The sequence below is a fragment of the Sciurus carolinensis genome, chromosome 2, assembly GCF_902686445.1.
Source record: "Sciurus carolinensis chromosome 2, mSciCar1.2, whole genome shotgun sequence".
NCBI lineage: Eukaryota > Metazoa > Chordata > Mammalia > Rodentia > Sciuridae > Sciurus > Sciurus carolinensis.
The window spans coordinates 124677970-124698672 of NC_062214.1; the positions used below are offsets into that span (position 1 = coordinate 124677970).

A 20703-nucleotide genomic window follows, 5' to 3' on the forward strand; every position below is an offset into this window, starting at 1 on the left:
TGACCTGGGAAGTCATCTGCTATGAACACACAGGTGTTGCTCTTCAATGTAGATAGGATGGAGAGGGAGAGGGAGAAGGAGAGGAGACAGAGAAGGAAGTAGAAAGAGGAGAGGAAGGGAAGAGGGAAGGAGGAAAGGAGAGACAGAAGGATGAGGAAGGATAAAATTGAGCAATCAGGAGAAAGAAACAAAGAAAAGGAGAAGAAAGGAGGGAGGGAGGGAGCAGGTATTCACTCATTAATAAAGCAGCTTCTATTTAAGTATGATGTTATGGTCTCTTTCACAAGTCATCAGACACAATTTCTTTCCTCCATGTAGGACAGTCAGGAAGTGTAGAAGATGTCCTTTTGACAAACATGAGGTCACTGACATTGACCAGCTAGCTGGACCTCCAGATGACACAGCTTCTCTTGAGAAGTCCTAAGGCAGATGGAGAGACAGACATTTTTAATCATAGCAGTGCCAAATGTTCCTTGTAAAATGAAGACAATTCCCTGTCTTTAGAGGAACTAAGAACATTGTAGATGGTTGGGGCTCCTTCAACATCAGAGCCCCATCTAGAGGTGGATTTCAAAGGCAAATGTTCACAGGTGTTCACAGCGTACAGAACATGAGTGTGGCTGTTCAGGTGTTTGAAAAAGGGGAGGAAACTTGATGCTGTGTCAGTTGGCACTGGACCTTAGTGTCAAAGGATGAAAGAAAGTGACATGGTAAATTCAAAATTCTCTTAGTAGAGTGAGGGTGCCAATAGGTTATCCAAGATTGAAGGTTCACTTTGTCCCTGAATCCCATCTGAGTCAGGTTGCAAGCTTATTGCAGGTGGACAAGGCCAGTGAATTAAGTATTTTTGATAATGACCATCTGTTGCCTCCTCTATAGATGTTCCCTGAAATCAGTCACCCTCATACCCACATCTCAGAGGCTGTGATCTTGCACATCTATCTCCACTCTAGGGTTTTGGCAATATTTCTGGGCTGGAAGTCAAAGGAAAATAACAACAATAACCAAATGCCAGGAGAGCTATTGCAGTCTTAATGAGCTGTCCAGGGTCCTGAACCACTTTGCTAATATGACTTCTGGATGAGATCCACTTTCATAAGTTTTATTTTTTAAAAGAAAAGATGAAAGTAAATATTAGACACATATTAACTGGATACAAAGAAGCTCTGAACCTCACCTCTGATCCCTCTGTATTTTTTACTTGTTGCATTTGCTTTTCACCTGGTCCTTGTGCAGTCTGCTCTCCACCTTCATCCTTTTGGTGTTTGCCCACATCCCCACCTTGTTCCAGGGAGAGTCACAGATTCAGCAACTTAGGGCTCTGCTCATCCCAAATGGCATCTCTGAAAGCTCTCCCACCTGATTTCTTAAGTTTCCTTTTATTTGACAAAGAGGAAAATTGACCATCAGAGAGAGATGTCTTTGGGAGTAAATAGTACAATGCCAAATATGGACTTTTAAAATCTCTAATGTCTCACATCATCTTTGTAATATAACCTTCAATGTACCTCAGCATTTCCCAACAGAGAAACAAAATTAGTTGGATGTGAAATACTAACTTAACCCAGTGAGTTTCCAGGAGAAGAAAAATACTATTTGTTTCTTGTTTACTACATTTGAAAAGATATTTCCATCTAAATTGAATTATCAATTCACAGGAAGTACAAAGGACAAAGGGATATATTAAATCTATCAAAAGTATATCATAAACAAAACCCACAATGTGAAAAATTCTGCAGATCAGAAAATCCTGAATTTTTCAACAATAAGCTTCAGAGAATGAAATGGAATGAGGAGACCTAGAGATTAAAGGGTCTGAAAATGAATCAACCAATCAGTGTGTGGCCCTTAGGTGGATGGTAAATCAAATGAATTGTAAAATAATTGAAAAATTGAGCATATATTGGAATTTCAATTGTATTAAGGAATTACTATTAACTTTTAGGTGTGATAATGAACTTGTGATTATTTTAGAAAGTCAAAATTTAGAGATTTGCAGTACAATTATCAACAACAACAATTTTATATCTGGGACTTTAAAAATGATGTAGGGCTAAGTAGTTAGGTAATAAGTGAAACAAGTTTAGTCATAAGTTAATAATCAGTGAAACTGAATGATGGGTACATGGGGCTTCATTTATCCATACAGTATACTTTTGAATATATTGTAAATTATTCTTTAATATAACTAAAAATAGAAATTGGATAGATTCAAACCCTATCATCTTGAGATATTCTTTAACTTGTTGAGATATTCTTTAACTTGTTGGTGCCTCAATTTCCTCATTTATAAAAAGGTGATATATATATATATATATATATATATATATATATATATATATGCACACATATATATATATAACCTATTTTGCAGAGTTGAGTTGGGAACCAAACAAAAACATCAGTCTATATAAATTATGTATATCTATATCAGTTATATACATGCCATATATGTACATTAATATAAATTATTATGTATACACATGCTATATATATGTGTGTGTACACACAAGCATGAACACACAAAGTTTTAAGAGAGGTACATAGCATGACTTTTATTTTGTTTTGTTTTTACATTACTGGGAATTGAACCTAGGGCCTCACACATGCTAGGTAAGCATGTACAACTGATGTACCACTGAGTTATTTAAATTTTTTATTTTGAAACAGTATTGTCAAATTGCTCAGGCTGACCTTGAGCTTGAGACTATCCTGCCTCAGCCTTCCAAGTAGTTAGGACTACAGGTGTGTGCCAGCACACCCAGGTAGCATGACATCTTCACACAGCCAATTCATACTAGCCATTATTAATATAAAGTGTAGAGGTAGTACTTGGGCCAGCAACACAATTTCAATCACGTACTTTTTTCATAACACTATGCTGCTCCTTGACATGATTTTCAAAGCAGAGAGCAAATAAGGCATGGGATTCTGCCACACCTGAAAAAATCACCCCAGCAGGGAAAATGGCCCTTGGTAAGTTTCCCCATCCATAGCTGTCCTTCCACCAGCACCCACCCTCCCAACAACCCCAGACCCCAGAGAAGCAGCTTATGTTTCACATGCAGGTACTGTTCTCAGGGAGAAGACAGGGCTGTTTTAATCCCCCTACCTTGGTAATTTAAAGCGAATTTTTTCATCTTTGCTGAAAGATTAAGCATATATTCTGTGACATAGTCAATATTCATGCCAGCATTCACACTGACTTGGTTTTGACCTTTATACCACTATAATAAACAGTTCAGCAGTGTTGCATGTCAAGATAAAATCTAAGAAGTAATGGCACCTTTTCTCTTGAGAAATATAGAACTAATAGATGAGTTTCAAGACACTAAATCTCTATAGGTCATAAAGTCCCCCCCCCCTTATTTTAAGAGTAGATTAAAAATTTTTCAATATACTTGAAAAATCACTGATTACTTTTAATTATTTATTCCCTGAGATGAGGTGATTATTGGCAGAAGACATTCTCATCCTGTATGTGGTTTCAGCACTAGCTGTCTTGAGAATGGGATGGGATTTATAACCTGCTTCAGGAAGTCATGAGAAGGTTTACCTAGTCCAGACAGACATATTTTTGTTCTCTGCTCCAGAACAAGGGTTTGGGAGCCACTTTGGTCACAAATTTGTGTCACTGCCTAAAGTTTTCCCATTGAACAGAGGGTCCTCTCTCCATCTCTGCAGGTATACTCTAGCCTTGACCTTCTGTGACTGTACTTTCTGAAGGAGGAACACAACAGGTAAGGAAGGATGCTCATTTTGCTGCTTGGTAGTCTAAGAGATGTGGTCTAAACTGAAATCATTGTCACTTTATAATTATAAGCACACTATAAAATTGTAGAGAATATATAGTCACCATTCTTGTCTCAGGACTTAGGTCTCTTGGCATAAGCACAACAGGTGAGTTTCTTCCACCTCTAAACTTCCAAATTACTATTTAACACTTATTGGTACTTGTCACTTGACCCTTTGTATGGTTGTTCTGAAAATTATATCTATAACTACATGAACATCATGGCTAACATGACAAATACTGACAGTACCAAGAGTTGACAAGAACATGGGGCATCAGGAACTATCATATACTGCTAGAAGAAATGGGAACTGGTCCAACTTTGAAAACCATGTGTAAGTATCCACTAAAACTAAACATATTTATTCCCTATGATCTAGCAATTCTACTTCTAGGCATATACTCAATCATAAGCAACATGTGTTCATTCATAAAATATATATACAACAATGAAAACATTTATTGCATCTGTAATTATAATACACAAATCTGGAAAATAACCCTGGTGTCTTTCATCAGTTTCAAGGATATGTAAGTTATGATAATGGAGTATAACAATTGGAAATGAATTGTTGCTATATACTCTGTGTGGAATGAATCCCACAAATATTATTGGTTTAAAGATGTTAGACACAAAAGAAGTTCAAAAATAGGCATACCACATTTATTAAGTTTAAGACAGGACACTGGGACAGGGTGGTTTTATGGAGAGATAGTTGCTAGTCACTAGAATTAGGACAAAGGAGGCTTCTGGGGTGCTGGTAATGGTCAGTTACTTTATCTGGGTGTCAGTTACATGGGTGAGTTCACTTTGTGAATATTCACCAAACTCTTCACTTAGGTTTTATGCTTGTTTTTGAAGGTATGTTATACTTGATTTTAAAATATACCTTATCTTCCTTATTTATTAAACTCTGAGAAATATTTCATATCCAATCCACCTTTGTATCCTTACTTCCTCTCAAGCTGTGATCTCATATAAGAGATGCTGAATAAATGTTCACCCAATAAAGGACTTGACTATTTGCAAAGATGCCCTGCTTCCAGTCCCAAGAGTCCAAAACGTTACCAGATGGGCTTGAACTTTGCTCCACTGCCTGCTGAGTACTTCCCAGTTCAGACTTGCAGAATCTCATACCTGGTATTCTGTAACAGCATTTGAACTGGCCTCCCTATTTCCAGGGTCTCCACCCCGAATCCACCTCATTTCCCTCTAAATGGTTTATTCTTCCACAAAGCACAGTGTGAATCACATATGTCCCCTGCTTGACACTCTTCAGTAGACCTCTTCTGTTCATTGAGTAATACAAGCCTCTTGATGAGGCTCTTCATGGTCTCTATAATTTTGTTATGGTTTAGATAGGTTGTTGCTCCCCTCCCCCACAAAAGTTCATATGTAAGATAATACTAGAACTTTCAGAGGTGAAATGGGTGGGTTATGAGATCCTTAATCCAGTCAGTGAATTAATCCCCTGATAGGGATTAACTGGGTGGTAATTGAAAGCAGGTAGTGTACGGCTGGAGGAAATTGGTCATAGGGGCATGCCTTTGGAATATATATTTTGTTCCTGGTGAGCCAAGCTTAGACCCTCTCTGCTTACTCACTGTCATGTCCTTAGCTGCTTTCCTCTGCTATGCCCTTCTGTCCCCATGTTCTGCCTCACCTCAGGCACAGAGCAATTAAGTTGGCCATTTATTGACTCGGATCTCTGGAACTGAGTCCCAAATAAAATTTCCTCCTCTATATTGTTCTTGTCAGGTCTTTTGATCACAGCAATGGAAAAGTTGACTGAAACAAATTTTATCATGACCTTTCTCCTTTAGTAAATCGAGTCTAACTTGAAAATGAGGTAGAGAAACACCCTCTGTCTTCCATCAACAGCTCTGTCTATGGTCCCTTACTGCCTTCATCACTGCTGTCTGAATGCTTTCCATCATTCTTTCTCCTGATCCTGGCCATGGTCCCATCATTCTTGCCTCATGAGAAATCCCTGATCACTCTGACTCACAGCCATCTCTCCCTTCTTACAGAAAGTCTTGCCACTCAATGACTGCCTCTGATATATTATCCAATTTTTAAAAATATTTCAGTTATGCCATCTAAATTTACAATGCACTTTCATAATTATTATCTCATTTACTGCTCAAGATACCTTTGTGAACAAGGCAAGGTGTAGAGAATTAAACACATTTTATAAATAAAACTTTTGTTCAGAGAGGTGAAGTGATTTGATCCAGTGAACTCAGCCAAGAGTAGAGCCTGTTCTAATCCTCTAAGTTCCTACAGCAGATCCCCTGTGTTTGAGTTTATGTCTTATCACCCCAAAAATATTATGGATCTTTTGAAACATGCTTATACTTTTCTATTCCTCACAGCAATGAAAAGTTTCCTGGGGTTGTTTTGAAGAAGTGATTAGTTCCTTTCAACATTGTCCCCACTCAGCTGAAGGACAGACTTCTGCACACCACCTCTGCTCTACGGCACTTCTTTTTTTTTTTTTTTTTTTTTGCACTTGTTTAGTAAAGGCTGATTGCTGGAAGAAATATATATTACTGCCCCTCCAAATTTATTTAGCTTTGGAGAGTAGGAAAGAGGAAGGTGAATGAGCATTTTTAAGGCCAGGGCAACCTTAATTTTACCTCCAAATCCTGGACTTTATATTGAAAAATGACTCCAGGGAGGCTAGCAGAGGGAGTGGCAATGAGCTCTAAGAATCACCATTTCATCACAATTGAATCAGCTTTAAGTGGATCAAAGTCCACCACTCCTTGAATATTCTATTTGGAAACCAAATGGAGAACTTTTAGATGTTGAAACTGTTTAGTAAAATTAAAAGTGTATTAACATGAAATTTTAACTTTATCCCAAATGTTAGACAAGATAAAAGATTTCTGGAAGCAACAGAAAACTAATATGGTGAAATTGACAGAATGGAGAAGGCTGCAGGGAGATGCCTGGATGCCCTCCGAGGTGATGCTGCCTCCTCCCACGACATGCTCCATCCTGCTCACTGGGGTCAGTGCCCTGAGGTCTTGAGGTCAGGCGTCTGGATAGCAGGCCTAAGGGGGGAAGGAGATGGAAGGACAAAAACAAATCTAAAGACTGGAATGAGATATTCAAACAGGCTTTACTTGCCTTGCAATAAGCCCATGGGCTGTTTATTTCCAGTCCCATCCCTCATTCCACACACCAGGGCCAGGCTAGTGGGAGCACTGGTGTGGCATAGGGTTCATTTTACTTACCTCCTTTTCATGGGCAGAAAGCAATGTACTTTTGCTTATGTATTTTTTTTTTTTATACAGAGCTTTACAGATCATAGGTAACTCTGTCAGTTCTGGAATGAATGCTTGGGTTTAGGGTTTCCTGAGCACGCACAAGTGTGAGAGCAGCTGGGTCATCTGCTTATCAGGGAATCTTAAGTAGCAGTTAAACGGTCTAAGTTCATTGAATTGGTGTAAAAACCCACTTAGAGTAAGTATTTATCATCTGGAGATGATTCTTGTGTTAACTGATTTTAGTCATGGCCACTGTTTTTACCTGGGCAGTGCTGCCCCTCAGAGTCTGTGTTGGAAAACTCAGCATAGCTGCCTGTAGTAGCCAAGTCCCAGGACTCCATAATGGTTTATGTAAGCAGAGAGCCACAACATGGTTTCTTCCTATTATATGATCATACCTTGCATAAGTAAAACTCAAGCCTAGAGAAACAATGAGCTCTGAAATTGGTCTTCTTAATTCTTCTACTGAGCTGGTTAGACTAGCACAAATAGGTACAAGACAACTGCCCAACAGACCAACAGATACCAAAAAACCAGTACCTTTAATTGAAATTCATGAGACCCCTAATAAAAGAGGAGGGACAGTTAAATACCAGATAATACTGAATGAAGAAAGCCTGGCTGGTCACATTAAGCCTCTAAACCCTGGGTTTCAAAAGAAAATACTTACTTGAATTACAGCAGAGTCATGACCTACCTGTCAAAGCTGTATCAGCAGGGCTGCTGCCATCCAGGTGTGGCCAGGGACCTCAAGGGAGAATTTTTTGCATACTGAAACTGTATAATGGCACCAAAGTAGTGATTGCTTTCTTCTTGTGTACTCTCACAGGTGTTTATGCACCTCTTCCAGAGTCCACGTGATGTGGATGACCGCCTTGCTCTGATGGTTGATGGAATTTATCTCCATCTCCACTCCATCTCACATAAACAAAACCTCCCCTTTGGAGTCTCTTTGTAACACTACACAGGGATCCTCAGACGCACACGATTGAGAGCTGATGGTCCAGAGGCTGCATATTTAACTTAGCCCTGTCTGACTTTAAATAGTATTTGACCCTTTCACATGTAGTGCAGGACACACAGCTTCCTTTCTCATCCTTTCAGCTGCCGTTGCCACCCATTTTTATTCTGTGGATGTTAAAAACCCACAATGCAGCTTTATGATTTTACCTTTCAAACAATCATCTTTTTAAGGATTTTTCTTCTTAGCCCTTTAGTTGTATTCTGACATGTACATTGTTTCTGATGAAAAGTCAAAAGTCTTTCTTAGCTTTGATCCCCTGTCTTCATTTCCATTTTCTCCTTATCCTACCCCAGCTAGTTTAAAATTTTTTCTCTTTATTACTGGGTTTCAGAAACTGAATTACTGATTTTGTTATAGCTTGGCTCTGAAATGTCCCCCAAAAGGTCATGTGTTGAAGTCTTGGTTCCCAATGCAGCAATGTCCAGATGTAGGGCTTTTGGAAAGTGATTGGATAATGAGGCCTCTGGCCTCCACAGTGGATTAATGCACTTGAATAATCAATAATTTTAATGGAATAGTGGGAGTAGGTTGAAACTTTGGGCAGGTGGGACATGGATCCAGTAAGTAGGTCACTGTGCTGTGCCTTTGGGGACTAGATATTCCCTCTATCTCCTTCCCACTCTTCTCTCCCTTTCTCCAGTTCCTGGCTGCCCTGAGCTGGGTAACTTTCCTCTGCTGTGCCCTTCTGCCATGATGTTCTGCTGCACCTCAGGCACAAAGCATTGGAATCAACTTTGGGCCAAAACCTCTGAAGCAGCAAGCCAAACTAAATCTTTCCTCCTCTAAGTTTTTTTCCTCAGGAGTTTGTCACAGCAATGAAAAAGTGACTAACATGTTTGAATATGCTTGTTCCTACTAAAACTCATCTTGTGGCTTGATCCCCAATGTGACAGTGGTGGTGAGTGGTGCCTTTGGGAGATGAATAGGTCATCATGGCATAGCTCCCATGAATCATTTAAGGTTCTTCTTGAGAGACTAGGTTAGTCAGTTCTCCTGAACTAAATCTTTCAGGAGTGAGTTAGGTCTCACAGGACTTGATTGAGTACCGTGAGGCTGGTTGTTAGAAAATCACTGACTTCTTTGTTTACTCTCTTGCTTCTTCTCTTGCTGTTGAATCTTTTTCACACATCATTACCCACTTTCACACATCCTTCTGTGTTGTGATGTGGCTTGGGGTCCTCTGCCAGATGTTTAGACTTTCCCATCATCAGAATTGTGGGTTCATTAAAACCTCATTACTTTATAAAGCACCTAGTCTCATATATTTTGTTATAACAACACAAAATGAACTAGACAGTTATAACGAATATTAGAATAAATTTCGTTCTATTTATTGTCTTTTGTTGCTGGTTTAATAATTAAATATGGAAAGTTTTAGCTGTTATTTCTTTAATTATTTTTATTTCTTTCTCTCTCTTTTCTCCTTCTCCTTCTTCTCCTTCTCCTTCCTTCTCCCCCTTCTCCTCCTCCTCCTCCTCCTTCTCCTCCTCCTCCTCCTCCTTCTTTTTCTTCTTCTCAGGCTTCAGTTACACATATATAAGACCACTTGACTTTTAACCATAGCTAGTGGACAATATATTCCTTAATCTTCAATTGGAACAATTTTTCTTCAGGATCACAGAGCTTTTTTTTCAATTTCCACTATACAATATTTTATTATCATTGTATTATACTGAGCATTTTTTCCCTGTGGTTTTAAATTTTCTATTAACTCTATTCAAGTTATTTTTCAATTGATTAATGTTTTTCATCTCTATAAGATCCATTTAGACACTTATTTTTCACCTGTTTTTCTCTTCTTTATTTTCCTATATTTTTACACCCCTTAATATATTTTATTGCACATCATTTTAATAATTTGTAATAACTGTCCTTTTATAATATTCTATCATCTGTGTCATTTTTAGATCTGTTTCTATTGGTTGATTTTTCTCCTGCCTATAGATTACATTTTCCTGCTTCTTCTCATTTCTGATAATTTTGATGATGCTAAACATGTGCACTTCACATTTTTAGATGCTGAATTTTGTTAAACTATTTTAAAGGGTATTGGACATAACTTAGGCCAGTGAAGTAATTTGCTCATCAGTTGGATCTTTTGAGAGTTGCTTTAATCTTTACCAGGACTGACTCTATTCTGGAACTCTCTTAGCCTACTACAAATGTATCAGTGTTCTGAGTGCCTTCCCCACATATGAAAATGTCTCTTAAATCCTGGCTGCTGTGAACACACACACTACCCAGCACTATGTGAACTCTGGAAAGAATTTTGTCTGTTGCTTTCTCTTCATCTTGGAGAGATTCCTCCACATGTGTTGCAAACCAAACCAAGATTAAAAATGAGTATGAAGGTCAATCCCTATAGCATCTACCTTCATCAGTGAATCAGATATCTCAGAAACATTTTTTTTACTGTATTTATAAATGTATCAGTCCATGATGTGTTGGGAAATACTAACTGGTCCTTCTCTACAGATTGAGAATCACATTACACAATGTTTCCTACAAGATGGCATACTAACTGAGGGATGAATGAGGTGGTGGCCTGGAGGAGAGGGGAGAGAACTTTCCAGGCAGAGGGGTCCTTCATCACCCAATGGACCCACAGGGATGTGTACAGGGAAGAGATCTCAGACTATTCCACTTCAAAGTTGTGTCTGGGATTATCTGAAGCTAGAGATCACTGTACCATGAAGAGAATGCTGAACTATTGATGCAATATTATTCCAAGTATAGTTGGAATATATAAACAAATGCTGAATGCTTTCTTCTTAGAGTCCTATATCATTTTCCTTCTTTATCTACCTTCCTCTCGAGCTGGTTTACAATACCCCACCCTTATAGAATATTTTGCTTTCCACAGTTTCAGTTCTCTGCTATCAACAATGATATGAAGATATTAAGTGGAAATTTCCAGAAATAAACAGGTCATCTTTCAAGTTGCATGCCATTTTGAGTAGTGGGAGGAAATCTTGCACTGTCCTGTTTCCTGTCACCAGGACTGAATCATCCCATGGTCTAGTGTATCCATGCTTTACAACTACCTGCTCTTTAGTCCCTGTTTTTAGGCAGTCTGTGTTTTGAGGTCACCAATCAAACTGCAAATGTTACAGCCACAATGCATGACAAATCCTTAGCCAATCTGGAAAAGGCACCACATTTGTGGGTGAAAGACATGAACAGGAAACATGTTCCAGTTGATAGCAATGTGTTGTACCAGAGAACCATGTGCCTAATTTATAAATAAACTGAAAGCATATATGCCCAGGAAAACATAGAATTCAGTACTATCTGTGTTTTCAGGCATCTGGAGGTCTTGGAATACATCTATGGAGGAAGAGGTGGAGGTACTATATTGTTAAAAATGCAGTACAAGATAGGGGTGCAATTTGCAGAGAAACCACAAGAGGGAGTGAATTTCCCACTTGTGGTTCAGTTTTGTTTTAGGTAGTGGTTCAACATACCTATTATCTTTGTAGTCAAAAGATCGACTGCTGTTATGCAAAAGGGGGCTCTTGCTTGAGTGAAGAGTTTCTATAAAATCCAGCTGGAGACTGGCCCTAGGTGAACTGGTGTATTGCATGTAGCAAAGATCATTTCCTTCTCTCAACATGCTTTATGTCACTGGTTCAGTTCTCCTAACCCTCTTAATGTTCAGTAAGTAATATTTTACCCTAACCATTAATGCTGTTTCATTTTGTACAATCCTGACAACTTTAACCTTTCCCCCCACATAACAAAGTATTTTGATTTTTCTTTTAGGGGGGAGCAATGGAGACTCAGTGACCCAGACAGCAGGCCTGGTTACTCTTGTAGAGGGAGCACCTATGACCTTGAACTGCACTTACCAATCCACTTATTCGGGACCATTTCTTTGGTGGTATGTCCAATATCTTGATAAAGCTCCTCGCCTGCTCCTGAAGACCTCAACTGAAAACCAGAAGACAGAGAGCCAAGGTTTTCATGCCACTCTTGTTAAGAAGGAGAACTCCTTCCACCTTCAGAAACCTGCAGTCCGAACATCAGACTCAGCTGTGTACTACTGCGCTATAAGAGACACAGTGAGGGGAACTGCAGGGGGAGCTGAGCACAAACCCACAGCAGCACAACCTCTACCAAGATGCCTCACCTACTGAGCTATTTAAAATCTCCCTCAGTCTTCAATTCTTCATGCAGATCTTTATGAATCAAGTGAGGTACATAGAAGCTGGTCTTATTGTCCTGCTTAGAGCTCCATGTCTAAGATAGGCTGTGCTTCTCCTTGGTTCATGCCACAGAAAGTTCAACCCAACTCCCCACCAGCCCCTCACTTCATGAAGCTGCTCAGGAGACACTGATGTGGGGAGATGCTTAAGAGGAGTCATCTTCTTCCCTGTCCTCACTGCACACTAGGTGGGAGGCAGCAGGGTCAGGAAGGCTGTGTCCAAGGAGGTTTCCCTTTTCATGTCCAGTCGCCTATGCATCACCTGACCTTTAAATCCCAAGGATGTGGTACAGTCATGCACAAGGGCTTATGTTTTCTCATACTTCATCTGATATAGGAGAAAGTAGTCCAGGTTTTGAAAATCTCAAGTCTTTAAACAAAATACTGTTCAAATTAAATTTATGAATATTCTTATATATTTCTTTGTAAAGCAAGAAGAATCTGAATGCAAAGACCATGGAATCCTCTCACAAGAAAGATCCATGTATGTCTGTGTGTACAAAGAGCAGGGAAGATATTGACCTCCTTTATTGACCAGGGAGTCAAGTGGAAAGTCAAATCCCATGTTTCTGACCTCCAAAACCAAACTAAAACAGCAAAGCACGGAAAAACAAGGATCTCTCAGTTCTGATAAGAAACACTGGACATTTCTCTTGGGCCTTATGACTCAGCTGCATTATGAGTTGAGGAGTTCACTGAGATGGGAAAAAGAATACCTAGGGTTCAGCCCTGGCCTTGTTCATTATTCTATTGCTGCTTATTCTTGTGTTTATTTCCCCTTTGCCCTAATCCATGCTTCCTCCCCCTCTGTCCTACTCTGTGCAGTAGTACTTCAACCCCTGTGAACTGAATCACCTGGCTTCTTTTGCTTGTTGACATCTTACTGGATTCAGACTTTGCATAGGAACTGGAAAGAGATGTGTGTGAGGGAAGAGAGAGAGGTTGAGTTGAGGGAAGAGAGAGAGGCTGAGTGTTTCTCCTTGCCCTTCACCTGCTCAGATGTGGTGGTTCTGACGTGGGCTGCACCCCTATAACTGCAGCTCTGTGGGGAAGACCCTCTTCCACAGCTCCGGCTCCTGCTGACACTGTGTTTATCCCTCGTCCCTCAAGCTGAGGGTCGTACTGACTCCCCGCTCCTCTCAGGCGGTGCCCAGGTGCCTGGGCGTCCTCTGCTGTTTCCCTCGCCCACTTGCACCTCTCACATGCCCTTCACTCAAGTCTCCTCATATTCCCAGCTGACCGTGCCTTCTGTTCCCTTGTCTGTACCCTGAAAGGTACAGGACTCCTGCTGTTGCTCCCTTGGGGGTCCCTCAACAGCAGCTGTTGGTTCCCTTGACCTTCCCACATCTGTGAGTCCTACTTTATAAAGACTTGAATTTGAATTGGATTCTGCTTCTGCTATGATCCTGACTCATCCTCTCGCCCACTTGCCCATGATGTTTTCTACAGTGATCTGAGATTCCCAGTGCTGTGGAGTTCTGTGGGCCTTGTCCAGCCTGTGTCTACCCTGTGTGTTTTCATGGGTACATTCTTAGTAATTGTGTTTCTTTCTAGATGAGTGTATTTTCATATTCTTAATTTCTTCTGTATATTGCAACATCTTTCTTTTTACCTTCAATTTCAGACTCTGGTATTTAAAATATCATTAGCTTAAATGTTTCCAATTTTATGACACACACACACATACAAGCATGTGTATATATATATATATATATATATATGCTAATATAGAGAGAATAACTGATATATTAGAGCATGTTATTGGAATATACATGTAAGAATATATTCACTTACTTCCATGATATAGACATGTATGGAATATATATATAGGTAGAAATATAATTTAAGTAACAAAAACTATTAAATTTATATAACAAACAATTAAGCAACTATGAATTATACCATTGTAAGGTGTTATTATTTCTATCCATAACCAAATTCATTTAAGAAGTGACATGGTCATTCGGTCTGCTAGGCCTGGAACTATTATCACATAAATGAGAGGGTCCTTTCCTTGGTGAGTTAGAATGTTGGACTGCAGAATCACCCTATGTATTAGTCGGTTTTCTTCAGGCAAACAGAACAAACAGGAACTAGATAGGTAGAAGGATCAGCTCATGTGATTTTGGAGCCTGAGAAATCCCATGATCTGCTGTCTGCAGCAAGAGGAAGAGTTTCAGTCCAAAGACCCAAGAACCAGGTGTCTGACATCCAAGAGCAGTGAAGGATGGATTCCCAATTCCAGCAGAGAGAGAGGAATCACCCTCCCACTACCTTTTTGTTGTGTCCTGGTCCTCCACAGATTGTATGATGCCAACCACATTGGGGAAGGTGAATCTTCTCTACTCAGTCTACCAATTCAAGTGATAATCTCTTCTGGAAACAGCCTCACAGACACACCAAGAAATAATGGTTTACCAGCTATCTGAACATCTCTCAGCCTACTCAAAAATACACATAAAATAAATCATGACATCCTCCATATCTGGAGGAATTCAAAGCAAAAAAAAATCATCACCTTGTCATCATATCACTATCATATTGTCCTACATAATATAAACTATATTATGGAATAATAATAATCATTATTTTTAGATAACCCTTTTTGGACACTAATACTTATCACAAATTCCAATATTCAACTATTATAGTTCTGCTGTATGGTAAGTGCTACTATTATTCCCTAAGAAAATTGACATTTAGAGAAGTCATTTGTGGTTGTCCATGACTGGAAATTTGAAATTATTAATGTTATGAATATGAAATACATATTTAAATTTATGTTTATAATTTGAATATAGAAAATACAAGAAACTATCACTCTCACCCTTACTACCAATATAAGTCTGACAAGTTATAAAATTAAAGTTAAAAATGGAAGAAAACAAACTGTCAGGAAGCTGAGGATCCAGAGAAATTTAAAAGAACTAATTCCAGAAAGTGGCTGTTTTTACCACTTGTGAAATAGTGAAAGGTGAAGGAAGATTCTATAGAGAAGGATGAAGAAAAATCAGTCAAATGTTTATAGAACCTTAAAGACCATCTTTTGGCTGGCATGAGAGAATAGAACAATGAGGAGCTACAGCCTCTTAGTAAGTCTATAGCATCCACCACGCTTCTCAGGTATCTTCATGGATACACAGGTAGTACTCTGAGGCCTTGGGAAAGAGCTGGAGAGTGAGAAAAAAACCCTCTGGAAAAGATTGATAATACTACATGAGAAAAATTTTAAAATGGTGCTAATAAAAAGACAATGTTAGGAAAATCTATGAGAAATCCAAAGTCTGAAATAATTTCCAGAAAGGTAGGAAAATATGCTTTCCAGAATATATAAAGAACTCTCACAGATAAACAATGAAAAGACTATACAATAATAAAAAAACATAAGCCAAATTTCAAGTACTGCTGTTGGCTAAATGTTTTTTGTTTCCCCCCAAATTCATATGTTAGAGCCTATTGTGATTTTAATTTGCTATGATTTTTAATTTGTTTTTTTATTTGTTCTAATTAGTTATTCCTGACAGTAGAATGCATTTTGACACATCATACATAAATGGAGTAAAACTTCCCATTCTTCTGTACATGTTGGAGAATCACACCAATCACGTAATTATATATGTGCATAGGGTAATAATATCTGATTCATTCTATTATTTTTCCTACCCCCAGACCCCTCCCCTCCCTTTACTTCCCTCTTCCTAATCCAAAGTACCTCTATTCTTCCCTAGCCCCACCACCCTTATTATGAATTAGCATCCACATCAGAGAAAACATTCAGCCTTTGGTTTTTGGGGATTGACTTATTTCGTTTAGCAAGATGTTCTCCAGTTCCATTCATTTATCAGAAAATGCCATCACTTCATTCTTCAAGGCTGAGTAATATTCCATTGTGTATACATACCACATTTTCTTTATCCATTCATCTGTTGAAGGGAATCTATGTTGAATAATTGGGTTTTGTGATCTCTGTTTCTCTTGAGAGTGACCATAAGTCAAGATAGCTGCTGTCTAGGAGAGCCTTGACTTGGGAGTAAGTTAGTTTGTGTCCATGTTCAGAAAGAGAAATGGTGAGGGCATGAAAAGAATATGTATGAAATAAGACAAGTTTATTATTCACAGGTTTCAGAGTGGTTAAGGATGCTAATGAGAGTGGCCATAAGTTTAGAGGTGGCATAAAGTTCAACCAGAAGGCTGGGAGAGACAGGTGGGGAGAGAGAGAGAGAGAGAGAGAGAGAGAGAGAGAGAGCAAGAGAGAGAGCTTGTGGGTCTATCTCTTTATTAAGATTTCCCACAGGGGTTGTAGATTGTCTAGATAAAAGAAAATATTTATAAAGAGGGGAAATTATTTATGTGATGTTGGTGTTTACCATTAGGTTTTCTTATGGTCAGCACTCTGGGGTTTCTGGGTTTTGGGTCAATGAGATGAGAAATAATCACATGGGAATTTTTAACTAGTCCATATGTGATAGAGTACAGCTGGGTTTCAAAAACCTATGCAAGTCTTAAATGTAGATGCCAGGGCAGCAAGTACATTAAACAAGTTTATAAAAAAAACCTTATCCCCTACATAATGGCATTTGGATGCTAGACCCTGGAGAAGTGATGGTAATGGGAATACTGTCCTTATAAAATAGGCCTCAGAGAGCTTTCTTGCCCCTTCCACCTTATAGAAGACTGCTATTTATACTAGGAATAAGGTCCTCAACAGACCTGATCTTCTAGTGACTTGATCTTAGTCTTCCTGTCTATCATAACTGTGAGAAATAAATTTCAATTATTTAAAAGCCATTCAGCCTATGGTATTTTGTTACAGAAACTTCAACAGAAGAATATAAAATAGGCACCAAAGACATAAAATAGGCTAAACATCATTAGTCATTAGGGAAATGCAAATTACATACACATTCTGAGCCCTTCATCCCAAGTAGAAAGGTCAAAAGCAAACAGTCTAATAAATCCAATATTGGCAAATGTTTGGAGAAACTGGATCTTTTGTGCAGTGTTGGTAAGAGTGTAAAATGTCACAGTCACTATGGGAACTGAGGTGGCCCAGTAAGTCCACACAGTTATTTGGTGAAAAAAAAGTAAAAAACAAGGGCCCACAAGTGACCCATATGAAAATATTTGTAGCAACCTTATTCATAATTAGCACAAATTAGAAGCAACTTGAATGTCCATCAACAGAATATGTGTACAATTGTGGCATATCTATACAAAGGACTATTACTCAGTAATTAAAAAGAAGTACTGACTTATACATAACACTGTGAATGGGTCTTTAAAACCTCATGTTGAACAGTAGAAACCAAATTCTTGCCCCAATATACTTTGTGATTCCACTTATATGAAATTCAAGAGCAGAAAAAAATGATGGTGATAGCAGTGAAAAATGTGGTTTCCTCTGGGAAGGATGGTTTGACTGGAAGGGGGCACAAGATTTTCTAGAATCATAGGAACAGTCTACATACTGTTTTAGATGGTGGTTACACAGGCATACACAATTCTCACACTCATTGAAATGAACATACAGTATCCATGCATTATATGAATTATATTTAATAGATAAAGGACCAAAGTCAAATAGCACATATAGAGAGAGATAAGCACCTGTATAATTATAGAATGATATACATCTTCACAAATTTGAAAAAGCCAGGGCACCAGCACCCCTGTCATGGAAGAGGACTTTGTCCACATGCAGGGCACTCTGGTACCTGCACCCTCTCTGCAGCCCCAGGAGCCACCATCCTGACGTTTTCATGCATGGACTGGTTGGTATTTTTAAGTGGGGTCAGGTAGTTCATGCTCTTGTATCTGATATTATGATACAGAATATTATGATATTCATATTATTATGTGTAGCATGGATCTTTATTCTCAGAGCTGCATGCTATTCAGTTTTCTCATTTGTGTGTATTTAGACTCTTGAGGCATACTACTGTCCTGCCAATTCTTGATTGAGTCCCATCTTTGAAAGTTGTTGGAGGGTCTGAGAGGAGGCTGTAATCATAACAGACCACAGCTGTTCTGTAATAATTAGAAAAATACTAATACATTTCTGAAACTAGAGAAAGCTGGAAGACTGATTTTCTGTGGGTATGTTTTATTTTATTTTGGTTCATTTTTAATAGGGCATACTTTTTTTTTCTGCAATGAAATTCATTACATGTTCAGTCTAGTGTTTTGTAAGAACCAAATTTACCCACATAACAGGCAATATGCAGAACATTTCCTTTCCCTTAACACTTCCGTCCTTCCTCTTTCCAGTTTGATTCCTTTGCTTGGAGACAACCACTTTCTGATAACTAGTACCACTAATTGAATCACTGCACTTTTTAAAAAAAATCTGTCTTTCCATAATATAAGAAGAACTCTAGTGTCACTAGATTTACATATTCATCGCAGGAAGATAACATCCATAGGTAATAAAAAGCTGTAATCAACTAAATCACACACATAAGTCAGCACACTGATGCCAAGCAAATCAGTCACTAAATTCCACGTTGCTGAAACACAAAATAATTGCAGTGCATCTAAGGGGGAAAAGCCTTTGAGCCACACCTGCCACAGCAGGGGCTGAGAAAAGCACTGCGATTTTTGAATTGTTTCATTTTTTTAAAGCAGGAGAATAATGATGCCTGGTCTGGTGAGTTTGGCTGCTCTCATTTTGACTGCAGGGTGCAGTGTCTGAAAGCCAGATTTTTCCTAGCACAGACTTACTCTTGATTGCTGTTGGGCACATGCAACTGGACTAAAGCTGCCACTCAGGAAATGTGCGGTAATACCAGTAAACAGACTAGTAGCTTAACCCAATGTAAATTTCCTAGAATCCTTTAACTTGGAGTATAGGAAAAAGATTATGATAATTGAGAGTGAGAAATTTTATCTTCCCATCTGGGAGAAAATTGGTGAGCACATTTCAACATAGATTTTTGCTGGAGATAAATAGCATACACCATGTGAAAAGATGAATCATCATTTATTTTCAGTAGTCCCCACAACCCATAATAAATGTATTTCTCATGAAACTTCTGAGTCCACGTTAGATGCCTTGGCTGAATGTAGCCAATGTTTAAATTGCCAGAGCCCTTCAATTTAATGTGACTCGTGTACATGCCCAGATGTAACTGTTTTCCATTCACTTACAATAAGACCGAATAGACGGTTAGATTCTCCAGTCCTGTCAAAGCCATGGCAGAGCACAGGAAAAATGAAACAAAGTGACATTTCCTGTTCTGACTCAGAAGCTGTGCACCTGCCCTCTGAGGCCCAGGCTGGGCCTTCAGACCTGGATTTGAGGCAGAGCAGAGCACATTCACTCACAGGGGAAGCTTCCAACATGCAGCTCCCCTGCCTGCTGAGGGCAGTCATAGCCTCCATCTGGCTTGGTAAGAATGGTAAGGTGGCCACAGACTCAGGACCTGGCTCTGAGGGTGTGGACAGAGGTGGGTTATCATTTTCTGATGGGGTTTAGGGGAGCAAAGTGATGGGCATGGGAATCAGAGCTCTCCTACACTAGATCCTTAAGACCCCATGGACAATGCCACAGGGTGGATCAGTCTAATGTCTGTCTCTGTCTCTCTCAGGATCCAGCACGTCCCAGAAGGTAACACAAGACCAAGCTACAATATCTATGCTAGAGAAGGAGGCTGTGATCTTGAATTGTGTATATAATGCTACTAGTTTTAGTTATTATTTATTCTGGTATAAACAACCACCAAGCGGGGAAATGATTCTCCTCATCGATCAAGAGTCTTACAGGGAAGAGAATGTGACCCAGGGTCGGTTTTCCCTGAACTTACAGAAGTCAGTCAGCTCCATCAGCCTCACTGTCACGGCCTTAGAGCTCCAGGACTCGGCGGTGTATTTCTGTGCTCTGAGAGAGTCCACAGTGAAGCAGGTGCCTGCAGGAGCCCTACAAAACCCTCAGATCTCAACACCAGGCCTCCCCCAGCGATGAACACCTGGGCGGTGGACTGGAAGCAGCAGAGGCAGTCTGCAGGGATGGGTTTAGAAGGGAAACTTACCCTAAGGAAAACGTCTCTCTGGGTCAGAGAATATTTCCAAAATGTCATTTATCACCAAGTCTGTCTTCAATTCTTTATCTGGGAGTGGATTATTTGATTAGAGATTAAAAAAAAAAAAAAAAAAACCTTTTGTGGTGGTAACTTTAAAGTAGGAAATTGACTTTTAAAAAGTTCAAGAACACTTGACCAAAGCTGCACCTGAATTGTTACATTGTTTAGGTCCATTCCACAAATATGTGCACCTTGCTTACCAAGTCTGAGCACTGCCATAGATCTGAACTATTTTGATCACACCTTCTGTACCCTCCCTCTCCCATTGCCTCATGTGTGCCATGAATGACTTGGAGTGATGAGTGTAGAACAAATATCACCTCACCTC

The 20703-nt window shown here is 39.2% G+C and overlaps 1 gene segment (V, D, J or C); it reads left to right on the forward strand.

The window, feature by feature from the left end:
• The first annotated feature begins 19622 nt into the window (after positions 1–19622).
• Positions 19623–20257, forward strand: LOC124976531 (T cell receptor alpha variable 19-like). The segment is given in 2 exon segments: positions 19623–19685; positions 19884–20257. Coding segments are annotated over 2 exon segments (423 nt in total).
• The last annotated feature ends 446 nt before the right edge of the window (positions 20258–20703 follow it).